Below are 13338 nucleotides of genomic sequence, written 5' to 3'. Positions count from 1 at the left end.
ATTAATTTGAAGCCAAACGAAATTTGTATCTCAATAAATTTCCTCACTCTAGCCTTAAAATAAATTAATGCAGTTAATCAGGGCGTAATAAGAAAATATATAGTGATATTAAGTGAAATTGAATTTTAAATGAGACTTAAAAAAATAAATGAACCCATAGAACCTTTAGCAACTGTAAAATGAGACTTAAGAAGAGGATAACTCGCTACTTTTTCTTCGTATATAATCTTTTTTTGTCATGCTAAATATTTGCATCAATATATATAAACCACTTCTTTCTATTACAAAACTCAATCCCCTTATTTCCTCTCTAGTAATAAATATGTAATTATTGTGCGTTTGGCAACATTTATTTTTGTCAACTTATTTTATTATTCAGTTTATTTTTATTACTATTTATAGGCTCCACTGCACGTTTTGGTATTATTTATGGATCCTACTGTACTATTTCAGCTAATTTTTACCTTTATCTATAATACTTTTAGAAAAAAATTTCAATTTCAATAGAATAATTAGATCTCAAATAGACCCTTAATCAAATAATTTTATTCAAATAATATTATGACTACAGCCTATAAATTACCAAAGAACAATTTATAGGATATGCCTTAATTCATGTTAAAGTAAAATTATTTTCGAACTTCAAATACATAAAATTAAAAATTAAAATTAAAACTGTCGTGGCTAAAAACCCTCTGAGAGGGAGAGATAATGTGAACCAAAATGAAAATGGCCGGTCCATACTCCATGCTCCTTTTGCTTTTACAATCCACTTTCTGATAAGGGAAAAACTAGAAACCAATGAGGGGATGTCTTTTCATTGTGGCGTAGGGGGGCCCCAATGGACACGGTTCCATAGGCTTTTTTGGCTCTACAAATACCCACATTCCCCATCTTCTTTCATTGCCATCACCCACAGCCACTCCTCAAACATCATCAAACATCATCATCATCTAAGGCTTCTCCTTATTATTCCTAGCAACTCGCACCCAGCTAGTGATCTCTAACCAGGCCTCTCTTTTGGTAGCTTGTTGCTTTGCCTGAGGTAAATATTCCATCCATCTCTCCTCTTTTCCCCCACCACAATTACACCTTCTTTTGTATTTTTGCAAAATCACATGCATGTTTTTCAGTCTGCTTTGTAACTTTAAATTTTGTTACATACACAAACACTGTGCAACTCTAGCTAGCTACTAGCTCTGCTAGCTTCTTGGGTTTTTCATTCCTCTCAAAATTTTCCTCACTTTTATGCAGCTAGAAGCTAGCTGAAGTGCTTGTCCTTCTCTTCTGCTAATTTGCTTATATGTCAAGTCCTTTGAGCAAGTCCCTTCGCCTATCAAACATTATTGACGAAGAGACCAAGATCATGGAAATCAAGCAAGGCATCGTTTCCATACTCGGCTCAGACGAGTTTGAACAAAGAACAAGAGCCTCTTCTCTGCGAAGAACTCTCTCCGCAGACATGTCCTCCAGGAAATGGCTTGCTCAAAACGGGTTCTCCCCCATGAAAAAGATTGCATCCTCTGAAGAACTTTGCTTGTCCTTAGCAGATTCATCATCATCATCGTCCTCTTCAGAAGGAGAAGAAGACTATGAAGAAAGGAAGGGGCGAGGTGGACATGCTGATATTTGGAGCTTGATTAAAGAAGAAAAGAAGCAGTCAGAGCAACTCGAGAAGCAGACTGGAGAATTCGATATATGGAGCTCAATTATTCAAAAGACCAACGAGGATGCTTCAAAAACACTCCCACCTCCTTATATTCACCCTCTTGTGAAGAGGTCAGCTAGCTCTTTGAGTGAAAAGAGTCTTCAAATTTGTACTGAGAGTCTTGGATCCGAGACTGGCTCTGATGGGTTCTCATCATACTCTTCATCGGAGGCCGGTGACTCGGAAGAAGACAAGGAAGAAGAACAAGAGGAAGAGCAGCTGCAACCACCACAACAGCAACAAGAAGAAGAATTGCAAGAAGAGAAGGTGCCCGAAGCCTTTGATCAGAAGGATGAGCTGGAAAGTTTCAGAGTGGCAAAGTACCACTATGCCACTAGTAAGAAATCAAAGTCAATATCATTCCCTCCACCTCTTCCTTCTCTTGCTCGTCAAGATGGGGCTTCACTTCGCATGGAGTCTCGTCGCGACAATGGAAGATTAGTCCTCGAAGCCGTGTCCATCCCTTCACGGAACCGGTTTCGTGCTCAAAGGCAAGATGGCCGCCTTGTCCTCACTTTTGCCAATACTACTCCCTCAGAAGAAGAAGAAGCAAGAGATGAAGAAGAGCACCACCAAGAAGCAGAGAAAAGTGAGGCAGATCAGTTTGAAGAACTCGAGGACTTTGAGGAAGATGAAAATCCTGAAGAAGAAGAAGAAGAGTTTGAGGAAGAAGAGGATGAAGAGGGAATTGATAATGAAAACAATTCTAGTGGAGCCAAAGAAATAGAAATAGTGACGGCGCAGACGCAAGGGCCAGAGTTGTCAAGTAGATTCATAAATGCGCACAGGTTAGCTTCTTCAATGATGAATAGGCCAATTGGAATAGCAAATAGGAATCAAGCATGGTCACACAACATCAATGAAGTTGTTGATTTTGAGGAGGATATGAATGTGAAGAAAGTGATGGCAACCCAAGTAGCAATGTCTCTTCCACCTCGACACCGTGTGTCTCGACTCATACAGTCCCCAACAGCTGTGTCTTCCACAGCTTCAGCAGCCCCTTTCAATGCTTATGAATACTATTGGCGAACCAAGCCTTCGGCAAAGGACATATCCTTCAAAAACCATAGCAACGATTTCACTATCTCAAAGGACATAGTACCAAATCAAGAGCAGCAACAATTTCTTGCTGTAAAAGGAGATTGCTTGGTCCCTTTGTCAAAGAGTTGCAAGGACTCTAGAAGGTCTTTACTGCTCTGGGAGAACTATTGCATTGCCACCTCTTGATTCCATCCAATTCATCCTCTTAATTAAGTCTTACCCTCTCAGCGTTAAATGTTAATCCAAATCCATTATTACTACTACTAATTACCAGAAATTATTGTACCCCGTTAATTTTCTCTCTTTATTTTCCACTGGTATGTGTATGTAGTCAAAATAAAAGCAAAAAGTTTCAAGGGAACAAAAAAAAATACTTTGATTTAAACTTTAAAGCACCAAAGACTAAGGGAGAAACAGAGAGATGACCATATAATTTTATAAATTTCATATGGCCTTGTAGCGCTAAAGCGAGATCTTAGCATCATCTTTGACTTGGTGGACTGTCCTGTCTGTCGCTGCATTATGATGGTTCCTTTTCTTTAACTTTCTTTGCTTTTGTAATTTCTAGCCAATGGGGTTTCAGTATGAGTCATGTCCGGCCTAATTGATTTTCATTTTGGGAACATCGTGATCCGCACCTGATATGTCTGCTGCACCGGTTTAGGTTAAGGTTATGAGTGTGATGGATATTTCTCATCTAATTACGTAACTAACATTTCTAATAGAATCAACTTGTTCTGCATCCCCATTCTCAAAAAAAAAAAACTTGTTCAGCATCCCTATTCCAACAAAAAATGTATGGGTTCTTATCAAAAAAAAAAAAAAACCTTTTGCTTTTACAATCCACTTTCTGATAAGGGAAAAACTAGAAACCAATGAGGGGATGTCTTTTCATTGTGGCGTAGGGGGGCCCCAATGGACACGGTTCCATAGGCTTTTTTGGCTCTACAAATACCCACATTCCCCATCTTCTTTCATTGCCATCACCCACAGCCACTCCTCAAACATCATCAAACATCATCATCATCTAAGGCTTCTCCTTATTATTCCTAGCAACTCGCACCCAGCTAGTGATCTCTAACCAGGCCTCTCTTTTGGTAGCTTGTTGCTTTGCCTGAGGTAAATATTCCATCCATCTCTCCTCTTTTCCCCCACCACAATTACACCTTCTTTTGTATTTTTGCAAAATCACATGCATGTTTTTCAGTCTGCTTTGTAACTTTAAATTTTGTTACATACACAAACACTGTGCAACTCTAGCTAGCTACTAGCTCTGCTAGCTTCTTGGGTTTTTCATTCCTCTCAAAATTTTCCTCACTTTTATGCAGCTAGAAGCTAGCTGAAGTGCTTGTCCTTCTCTTCTGCTAATTTGCTTATATGTCAAGTCCTTTGAGCAAGTCCCTTCGCCTATCAAACATTATTGACGAAGAGACCAAGATCATGGAAATCAAGCAAGGCATCGTTTCCATACTCGGCTCAGACGAGTTTGAACAAAGAACAAGAGCCTCTTCTCTGCGAAGAACTCTCTCCGCAGACATGTCCTCCAGGAAATGGCTTGCTCAAAACGGGTTCTCCCCCATGAAAAAGATTGCATCCTCTGAAGAACTTTGCTTGTCCTTAGCAGATTCATCATCATCATCGTCCTCTTCAGAAGGAGAAGAAGACTATGAAGAAAGGAAGGGGCGAGGTGGACATGCTGATATTTGGAGCTTGATTAAAGAAGAAAAGAAGCAGTCAGAGCAACTCGAGAAGCAGACTGGAGAATTCGATATATGGAGCTCAATTATTCAAAAGACCAACGAGGATGCTTCAAAAACACTCCCACCTCCTTATATTCACCCTCTTGTGAAGAGGTCAGCTAGCTCTTTGAGTGAAAAGAGTCTTCAAATTTGTACTGAGAGTCTTGGATCCGAGACTGGCTCTGATGGGTTCTCATCATACTCTTCATCGGAGGCCGGTGACTCGGAAGAAGACAAGGAAGAAGAACAAGAGGAAGAGCAGCTGCAACCACCACAACAGCAACAAGAAGAAGAATTGCAAGAAGAGAAGGTGCCCGAAGCCTTTGATCAGAAGGATGAGCTGGAAAGTTTCAGAGTGGCAAAGTACCACTATGCCACTAGTAAGAAATCAAAGTCAATATCATTCCCTCCACCTCTTCCTTCTCTTGCTCGTCAAGATGGGGCTTCACTTCGCATGGAGTCTCGTCGCGACAATGGAAGATTAGTCCTCGAAGCCGTGTCCATCCCTTCACGGAACCGGTTTCGTGCTCAAAGGCAAGATGGCCGCCTTGTCCTCACTTTTGCCAATACTACTCCCTCAGAAGAAGAAGAAGCAAGAGATGAAGAAGAGCACCACCAAGAAGCAGAGAAAAGTGAGGCAGATCAGTTTGAAGAACTCGAGGACTTTGAGGAAGATGAAAATCCTGAAGAAGAAGAAGAAGAGTTTGAGGAAGAAGAGGATGAAGAGGGAATTGATAATGAAAACAATTCTAGTGGAGCCAAAGAAATAGAAATAGTGACGGCGCAGACGCAAGGGCCAGAGTTGTCAAGTAGATTCATAAATGCGCACAGGTTAGCTTCTTCAATGATGAATAGGCCAATTGGAATAGCAAATAGGAATCAAGCATGGTCACACAACATCAATGAAGTTGTTGATTTTGAGGAGGATATGAATGTGAAGAAAGTGATGGCAACCCAAGTAGCAATGTCTCTTCCACCTCGACACCGTGTGTCTCGACTCATACAGTCCCCAACAGCTGTGTCTTCCACAGCTTCAGCAGCCCCTTTCAATGCTTATGAATACTATTGGCGAACCAAGCCTTCGGCAAAGGACATATCCTTCAAAAACCATAGCAACGATTTCACTATCTCAAAGGACATAGTACCAAATCAAGAGCAGCAACAATTTCTTGCTGTAAAAGGAGATTGCTTGGTCCCTTTGTCAAAGAGTTGCAAGGACTCTAGAAGGTCTTTACTGCTCTGGGAGAACTATTGCATTGCCACCTCTTGATTCCATCCAATTCATCCTCTTAATTAAGTCTTACCCTCTCAGTGTTAAATGTTAATCCAAATCCATTATTACTACTACTAATTACCAGAAATTATTGTACCCCGTTAATTTTCTCTCTTTATTTTCCACTGGTATGTGTATGTAGTCAAAATAAAAGCAAAAAGTTTCAAGGGAACAAAAAAAAATACTTTGATTTAAACTTTAAAGCACCAAAGACTAAGGGAGAAACAGAGAGATGACCATATAATTTTATAAATTTCATATGGCCTTGTAGCGCTAAAGCGAGATCTTAGCATCATCTTTGACTTGGTGGACTGTCCTGTCTGTCGCTGCATTATGATGGTTCCTTTTCTTTAACTTTCTTTGCTTTTGTAATTTCTAGCCAATGGGGTTTCAGTATGAGTCATGTCCGGCCTAATTGATTTTCATTTTGGGAACATCGTGATCCGCACCTGATATGTCTGCTGCACCGGTTTAGGTTAAGGTTATGAGTGTGATGGATATTTCTCATCTAATTACGTAACTAACATTTCTAATAGAATCAACTTGTTCTGCATCCCCATTCTCAAAAAAAAAAAAAAAACTTGTTCAGCATCCCTATTCCAACAAAAAATGTATGGGTTCTTATCAAAAAAAAAAATGTAAGGGTGATGATTATGGATGCTTATCTTAAATAAATAGGGTAATGATTTTCATATTCCAGCTACTACACACTTATCGTGCATACTGCCGCGTGAGTTGAAATTATAATAGTGTTTTAACCATTTTACAATTTTAATTGAAATCGTTTCAAAACACAATTTTTAAGAAAGTATGTATGCATAGAATGTGCAATAGCGAGTGTGTAAAGATAATAATTATCACATATTTGCAACTACATAATTATGGCACACACTACTGCGTGAGTTGAAATCATAATTGTGTTTTGACCATTTCACAATATTAATTGAAATTGTTTCAAAAACACAATTTTAAAGAGAGTATATATGCATAGAATGTGTAATAACAAGTATGTAAGGGTAATGATTATCACATACTTGCTACTACATACTTACGGTACACATTATCGCGTGAGCTAAAATCCATTTCATAAATTTAACTGAAATTGTTTCAAAAACACAATTTTAAAAAGAGTATATATGTTTGCATTGAATGTGCAATAACTAGTGTGTAACAAGATTTTTTTCGAATAAATTAGATATGACAAAATGATGAGAACCCGCGTTCGACCATCTCCCAATCGCAAGATGACACGCTCATGGCATAAATGTTCGTTTATGCTTGTGTAAGATGTGCCATTTTATGTTGGCGGTGGTCTACAACAGAGATATGAAAATAAAATAAAAAATCATGCCGTGGAAGCTGACAAATTGACAAATAGCTTCTGAATGTTTCCAATAATTTGCATGATATTCTCACATGCTTATCTATTCTATTTTGTCTCAGATAGCATTACATCTATCTTTCTTATCTTTTTCTGTTTTTTTTTTTTTTTTCCTTAGATAAAATAGCATTACACCTTTGGTTAATATCTTAAGTTTTCTTTATTGGTCGGGAACTTAAAGTTTTGTTCTTTTTTTAATTTTATTTTATTTTATTTGGGTAATGAAGTTTTTTTAAGCGTTTATGTCCATACATTTCTGACTTTGAAATTTCAGATTTGGGCTCATATTTTCGCCAGAATTGGGCTCAAAAGAAGTGTTTTAAAACCAAATAGTAGCTGCACCATTTGTTCAAGTTCAACCCAACGTCTCTCAACCCACGAGCTTAATTCATAATCCATTGCATCTTTAATACTGATTAACAGCACTTCTTCTTTTCTTTTTCTTTTTTTTTTTTGGGTTAAACAGCGCATACTATTAAAAACTAAGGAATAATCTATTACAAACATAGCCAGTTTTGTCCAATGCTACCAGATCAACCACCACAGGCGGTGGGTTATACAAAAAAAGATATTCATTATAGAGGGCAGCCCTCATCTTTGCTAGTCTATCAGCACAGCAATTGGCTTCTCTATAAACATGAGTTACCAAGCAGTTAGGGAACGTCTTCGTCAGGTTCCTGCAATCGGATAGAAGCGGTTCCAAATTAAGATTGACAACAGATGGATTAGTGATAAGATAAACAAGAAATGCAGCATCTAAGTCAACACATAGATTTTCAATGCCCAACTGTTTGGCCGATTAACAGCACTTCATGGCCTACGTTTTTGTTTTTTCTGTTTCTGTTTTTGTTTTATTATTATTATTATTATTTTTAATGGAGAGGGTTTATTTCATAACCCGAAACAACATGAGACCTAAAGCAACAAATTTAAGTGGACTTTTTAAATATTTAAATATAAATTAAATAGTTTGACTTATTATTAAATTTTTGTGTGGGAAACTAGCTTACAGAATTTTTAAGTGGGGCTTTTTTTAAAAGATTGAGTCACTAACGTTATCTGGTTTACAAAAATTGGAAGTTCCAAGACATATTAAGGTAAATTGATTGTCTATAAGGATTCAACACACTCATAAGTCACAACATTTCATTTTTTTGAGAAACAATTATGTTTTCAATTAGGTTTGGTTTCAAATAGTTCACAATTTGTTTCTCCAAAAAAAAAAAATAGTTCACAATTTTTGTGACCTTTCTGAGATGGAGGAGAGTGTACAGCCCACCTTTTTTATTAAAAAATAAATAAATTATTCTCAATTTTGAGACCTTTTTACCAATTAGGGGGTCTTAGTCCTAAGCTTGATATTATGTGGCCAAGGCCTTAAAGTTGGCCCTGAGATTTAGTAAGAAAGATCATTGTAACTTACCAATTAAGTCCTCACTTTATTTTTCTTTAAATTAGATGGATACAAAAATGGAGAAAGGAGGACACACAATATCATTGAATTATAAGATTTTTGATCATCATGTCCTCACATCGAAGTGTGTATATGTAACACCCCAAACCCATGTTAGAAAAATAGCATAGAGTGAATAAGAAATTGATGTTTTCTATGTTCACTTGAAGATGTTATTAAAAGTGTCAAAAATCCTGAGTCCCACATAGGAAAGGAAAGAGATAATATATGAGTTTATATACTCATGAGTTGGACTTTGGCATATGTGGACTGGGCCTACTTGTCCAAATAATAATATTTTATTATTTTAATTTTTGAGTCAGTTAGTCTGTGCACAATAGTTATTACTGAAACAAAGTGTTTGTTCAGTAACGTATAATTTTTCATAGTCCTTCATTCATAAAAACTACTTTTTAGAAAAACTCTCCCAATGAGAATATTTTTTGCATTTCATTTTGTGTCAAAGAGAGAGAAAGAGACATTGAGTAGTTTGCAAAGCACGACCTTGTGTGCTTTATTTTCATATTGTAGATAATTTTATCATGGGATGCAGATGTCCGTGAGTCTCAAAGCACCATAGTGATTGTGTGAAAGGCTAAATCTGCTTTAAAGAGATTGTGTCAAACACAAGACTTGATCTGAATCATTCATTCTTCACGCATTTAGTCTGTGAGTTTTTAATTATTTGCAGATTTCTTCTTATATATATTCAGTATTTGTTTATTGTTTTATACTGTCACGTTTATTTGTGTTATTGCTTATTCTTAAACCTATGTATTGTTCCTTTTGCTTTATCACAAAAGTAAATTGTTAATATATATCCAACAATCTTAAAGCAAATTTTTTTATATTTTAATTTATTTTTGTGATTAACGGTGAAAGGAATTTTGTGATTGTTGAAAAACACTAAATCGCAGTTGTATATACGCTGCGCAAAACTTGGAAAAATCTGGATTGTTTACTGCTTAGCATAAATATCCACTTGTTCATATTATAAATTAATTTATGATCTTCAATAGTTTACAAGTTTGACTGTGCTGGGAATTTTGATTTTTCAAGGCTATCCATCTTCTTTAATTAGGATATTTGTCTTACTTGAATCATTGTTATTTGGCTGGGGTTTGGTTTCATTTGTTCAATCACAGTACGTATTGTGCCTGCTCTGTGTTTCGTGCTTGACAGCGTTGGTGGTTTTGATTATATTATATAATATTAGGCTTATTTTGTCTCTTATGGTTTATTGCTTGGCTGGATTTTTTAGATTCTTTTGTTTAGTGTGTTCGCAACTTCGCATTGTGCCTTCTCAGTTTATGCAGTTAGCTTAACTTTCTATTTTGCACAGTAACGTTTGAACGTAAATATTTATATTTACTTCTTAAACTTGGCTGGTTTTGAGGATTCAATTTGTTTGAATTTTGTTGAACACAGATCTCAAACAAAATTGTTGTGAATCCAGTTGTGGCTCAAATCAACATGAATCTTTCTGCTGTGATTTCTGAAGTGAACTTGGTAGAAGGAAATACCAAGGAATGGTAAGTAGACACTAGGGCTACTCGCCATATATGTTCAAAAAAGAAAATGTTTTCTACATATAATCCTATGGGTAATGGAGGAAACATTTTCATGGAAAATTCCTCAACCTCTAAGATTGAAGCAATTGGAAAGGTTGTGCTCAAAATGACTATAGGCAAGTTTCTTACTTTGAAAGATGTACTGCATGTGCCAGAAATTCAAAAAAACCTTGCATCTGGCTCATTGTTGAGCAAGCTAGAATGGTTTCAAGTTGGTTTTTGAGTTTGATAAATTTGTACTCTTTAAGAGTGGAATGTATGTGGGCAAAGGATATTTGAGCAGTGGTCTGTTTAAGATGAATGTAATGACTTTTTCCTACTATTGAGGGTACATTTTCTGTTTACATGCTTGAGTTATCTAATGTATGGCATGGTAGATTGGGTCATGTTAATTATCATACTTTACATGTGAAACTTGTGTGGAAGCTAAGATGGCTAAGATGGCTAGAGCATCTTTTAAATCAGTTGAAAGAAGCACTGAACCTCTAGGTTTAATACATAGTGATGTATGTGACATGAAATTTGTACAAACTACAGGTGCTAAGAAATATTTCATCACTTTCATAGATGATTGCACTAGATAATATTATGTGTACTAAGGAGCAAGGATGAGACAATTGAGGCATTCATGCAATATAAGAATGAGGTTGAGAATCAACTCAACAAAAAATTTAAGGTTCTAAGGAGTGATAGAGGTAAGGAATATGAATCACTTTTGGTGAGTTCTGTTTATAGCATGGTATTGTTCATCAAACCACTGCACCTTATTTACCTCAGCAAAATGGAGTTGCTGAAAGGAAAAATAGAACTTTGAAAGAAATGATGAATGCGATGTTGATAAGTTTCGGTTTACCACAGAATTTGTTGGGGGAAGCTATTCTTTCCGCCAATTATATTCTTAATAAATTGCCTAGAAAGAAAACCAAGAAAATGCCATATGAATTATGGAAAGGTAAAAAGCCTTCCTATCAATTCTTAAAGGTGTAGGAGTGTTTGGCAAAGGTGGCTGTCCCTATTCCTAAAAGGATAAAGATAGGATCAAAATCAATGGATTGTGTTTTCATTGGTTATGCTCATAATAGTAGTGCATATCAGTTTCTAATTTATAAATCTGACGTTCCTGACATGAATGTGAATACCACTATTGAATCAAGGAATGCAGTATTTTTTGAAGAAATATTTCCTTACAAATCCACACAAGTATCAAGTTCTCTTAAGAAAAACTTTTAGTCTATATCTAGTACCTCTCATGATCAAGAGTTGATGGAAGAGAGGAATGAGGTTGAGCCTAGATGTAGTAAGAGGGCTAAAATGTCAAAATCATTTGGTCCGGATTTTCTAAATTATATATTAGAAGATGAACCTTAAAGCTTCAAAGAAGCTATCTCTACACCTAACCCTAAGAACGTCATTTCACCAAGCACCAATTATATTCTTAATAAATTGCCTGACCATATGAATTATGGAAAGGTAAAAAGCCTTCCTATCAATTCTTAAAGGTGTAGGAGTGTTTGGCAAAGGTGGTTGTCCCTATTCCTAAAAGGATAAAGATAGGATCAAAATAATGGATTGTGTTTTCATTGGTTATGCTCATAATAGTAGTGCATATCAGTTTCTAATTTATAAATCTGACGTTCCTGACATGAATGTGAATACCACTATTGAATCAAGGAATGCAGTATTTTTTGAAGAAATATTTCCTTACAAATCCACACAAGTATCAAGTTCTCTTAAGAAAACTTTAGTCTATATCTAGTACCTCTCATGATCAAGAGTTGATGGAAGAGAGGAATGAGGTTGAGCCTAGAGTAGTAAGAGGGCTAAAATGTCAAAACCATTTGGTCCGATTTTCTAAATTATATATTAGAAGATGAACCTTAAAGCTTCAAAGAAGCTATCTCTACACCTAACCCTAAGAACTCATTTCACCAAGCAGTCCTTCCTGCCCTGAAAGGGGGTTAGCATCTGTACTAGCTCTGTAATCCCTTGTCGCACCTCTTCACCAATCCATGAATCTTTAACTGTAATGACTGTCTAGGGCATGGTAAAGAGCAAGTTTACTGTACTAGCACTCCAGAATCTGCCAACACTGCACTCCATTCAATGATGCTCTGGGAGCAGAGTCCACACACTTATCAATGCCATACAGAGGTGCTTTCATCCTCCACTCACCTTGTCAAACTTTCTATATAATAGGTTGCGGAGGAATAAAGGGAACCTGGGCGAGGCACGACAAGGTGAGGCCTCACCTCAAAAGAGCTTGTTACGCAACCGTTAAATAATAGAAACCCTAAGGGAGCCCTTGAATCATGCCATTCCCTGAAGGTTTCCCATACATAAACCAGGGATGAGCTCTTGTATATGGAATGCAATGGAATGAACGTGAGTGAGTGGTTCGTGCGGTCAGATTCTCCATCTGGCGCGAAATTAGGACCTATGGCCACAGTTCCATTCATTGGGAGGCACGCAACTATCTTTTTCGTTCGATAAGGCCTCCAGCAGCAAAGGCATAGGTGGCTAAGGTAGACCCAGTTACAATGACAAGATCCAGTGGTATATTCAGTGGCCAAGGATAAGAAGGCTACCGTGGTATGGTTTGGAGGAGAGGGAGGCCTGGTACGCGCTGGACAACATGGCACACGTGGTGAACCCAGCAATTATCCCGCAATTGAGGAAGGACAGGTGGTTGGTCCAAAGTGAGATGATACATGCAAGTTTCATATCTGGGTGTTGATGCTACAGCGGAATTCTTATTTAAGGTAAGACAGGGTCTCCTTGCTTAAGCTCAATGGATGCTTTAAGTATTCCTGGATGCTAAGATCGAAAGAGCTTTCTTTCCGTATTCCCGCCAGCACCTCCATTGATTGATTAAATATCTATCGGGGTCTTCTGTCAATAAACTAGAGGCGGTGGGGACAAAGAAGCTCAATTCATTTATTTACTTTTGATTCCCGGTGGTCTTTTCTTTCAATCCACTATGGGAAATAGCAAGGAAGATGCTTGACTCGATTAAGGGAGAGTCTCATGAAAGGAAAAGAAAGTCCTTGCGTTTGCAATCGCATTGTATATCTAACCTTTGCTGCACTATAGCTTTAAAGCGCCTCCCGCATCGCTAGTCAAATGAGGCTAAGGTAACGCTCTTTAAAGAGTTCGTGAAGTTGCTGAATGAAAC

General features: G+C 37.2%; 2 protein-coding genes across 2 annotated transcripts; both read left to right on the top strand.

Moving 5' to 3' along the window:
* The first annotated feature begins 893 nt into the window (after positions 1–893).
* LOC112009330 (protein FAF-like, chloroplastic) lies at positions 894–3063 on the top strand. Its single transcript, XM_024041661.2, has 2 exons — positions 894–1045; positions 1255–3063. The coding sequence occupies exon 2, from the start codon at positions 1304–1306 to the stop codon at positions 2933–2935; it is 1632 nt and encodes a 543-aa protein (XP_023897429.1). The 5' UTR covers positions 894–1045; positions 1255–1303; the 3' UTR covers positions 2936–3063.
* Positions 3064–3715: 652 nt separating this feature from the next.
* LOC112038852 (protein FAF-like, chloroplastic) lies at positions 3716–5866 on the top strand. The gene is made up of 2 exons (XM_024071701.2): positions 3716–3868; positions 4078–5866. The coding sequence occupies exon 2, from the start codon at positions 4127–4129 to the stop codon at positions 5756–5758; it is 1632 nt and encodes a 543-aa protein (XP_023927469.1). The 5' UTR covers positions 3716–3868; positions 4078–4126; the 3' UTR covers positions 5759–5866.
* Positions 5867–13338: the final 7472 nt, after the last annotated feature.

The sequence above is a fragment of the Quercus suber genome, unplaced genomic scaffold (assembly GCF_002906115.3).
Source record: "Quercus suber isolate HL8 unplaced genomic scaffold, Cork oak 2.0 scaffold_96, whole genome shotgun sequence".
NCBI lineage: Eukaryota > Viridiplantae > Streptophyta > Magnoliopsida > Fagales > Fagaceae > Quercus > Quercus suber.
The sequence above is the reverse complement of the archived record's forward strand: the minus strand, read 5'-3'. Positions and strand labels throughout refer to the sequence as shown.

Excerpts from the sequence above, each read along its gene's own strand:
- LOC112009330 (XM_024041661.2), top strand. The coding sequence starts at position 1,304 with ATGTCAAGTCCTTTGAGCAAGTCCCTTCGCCTATCAAACATTATTGAC.
- LOC112038852 (XM_024071701.2), top strand. The coding sequence starts at position 4,127 with ATGTCAAGTCCTTTGAGCAAGTCCCTTCGCCTATCAAACATTATTGAC.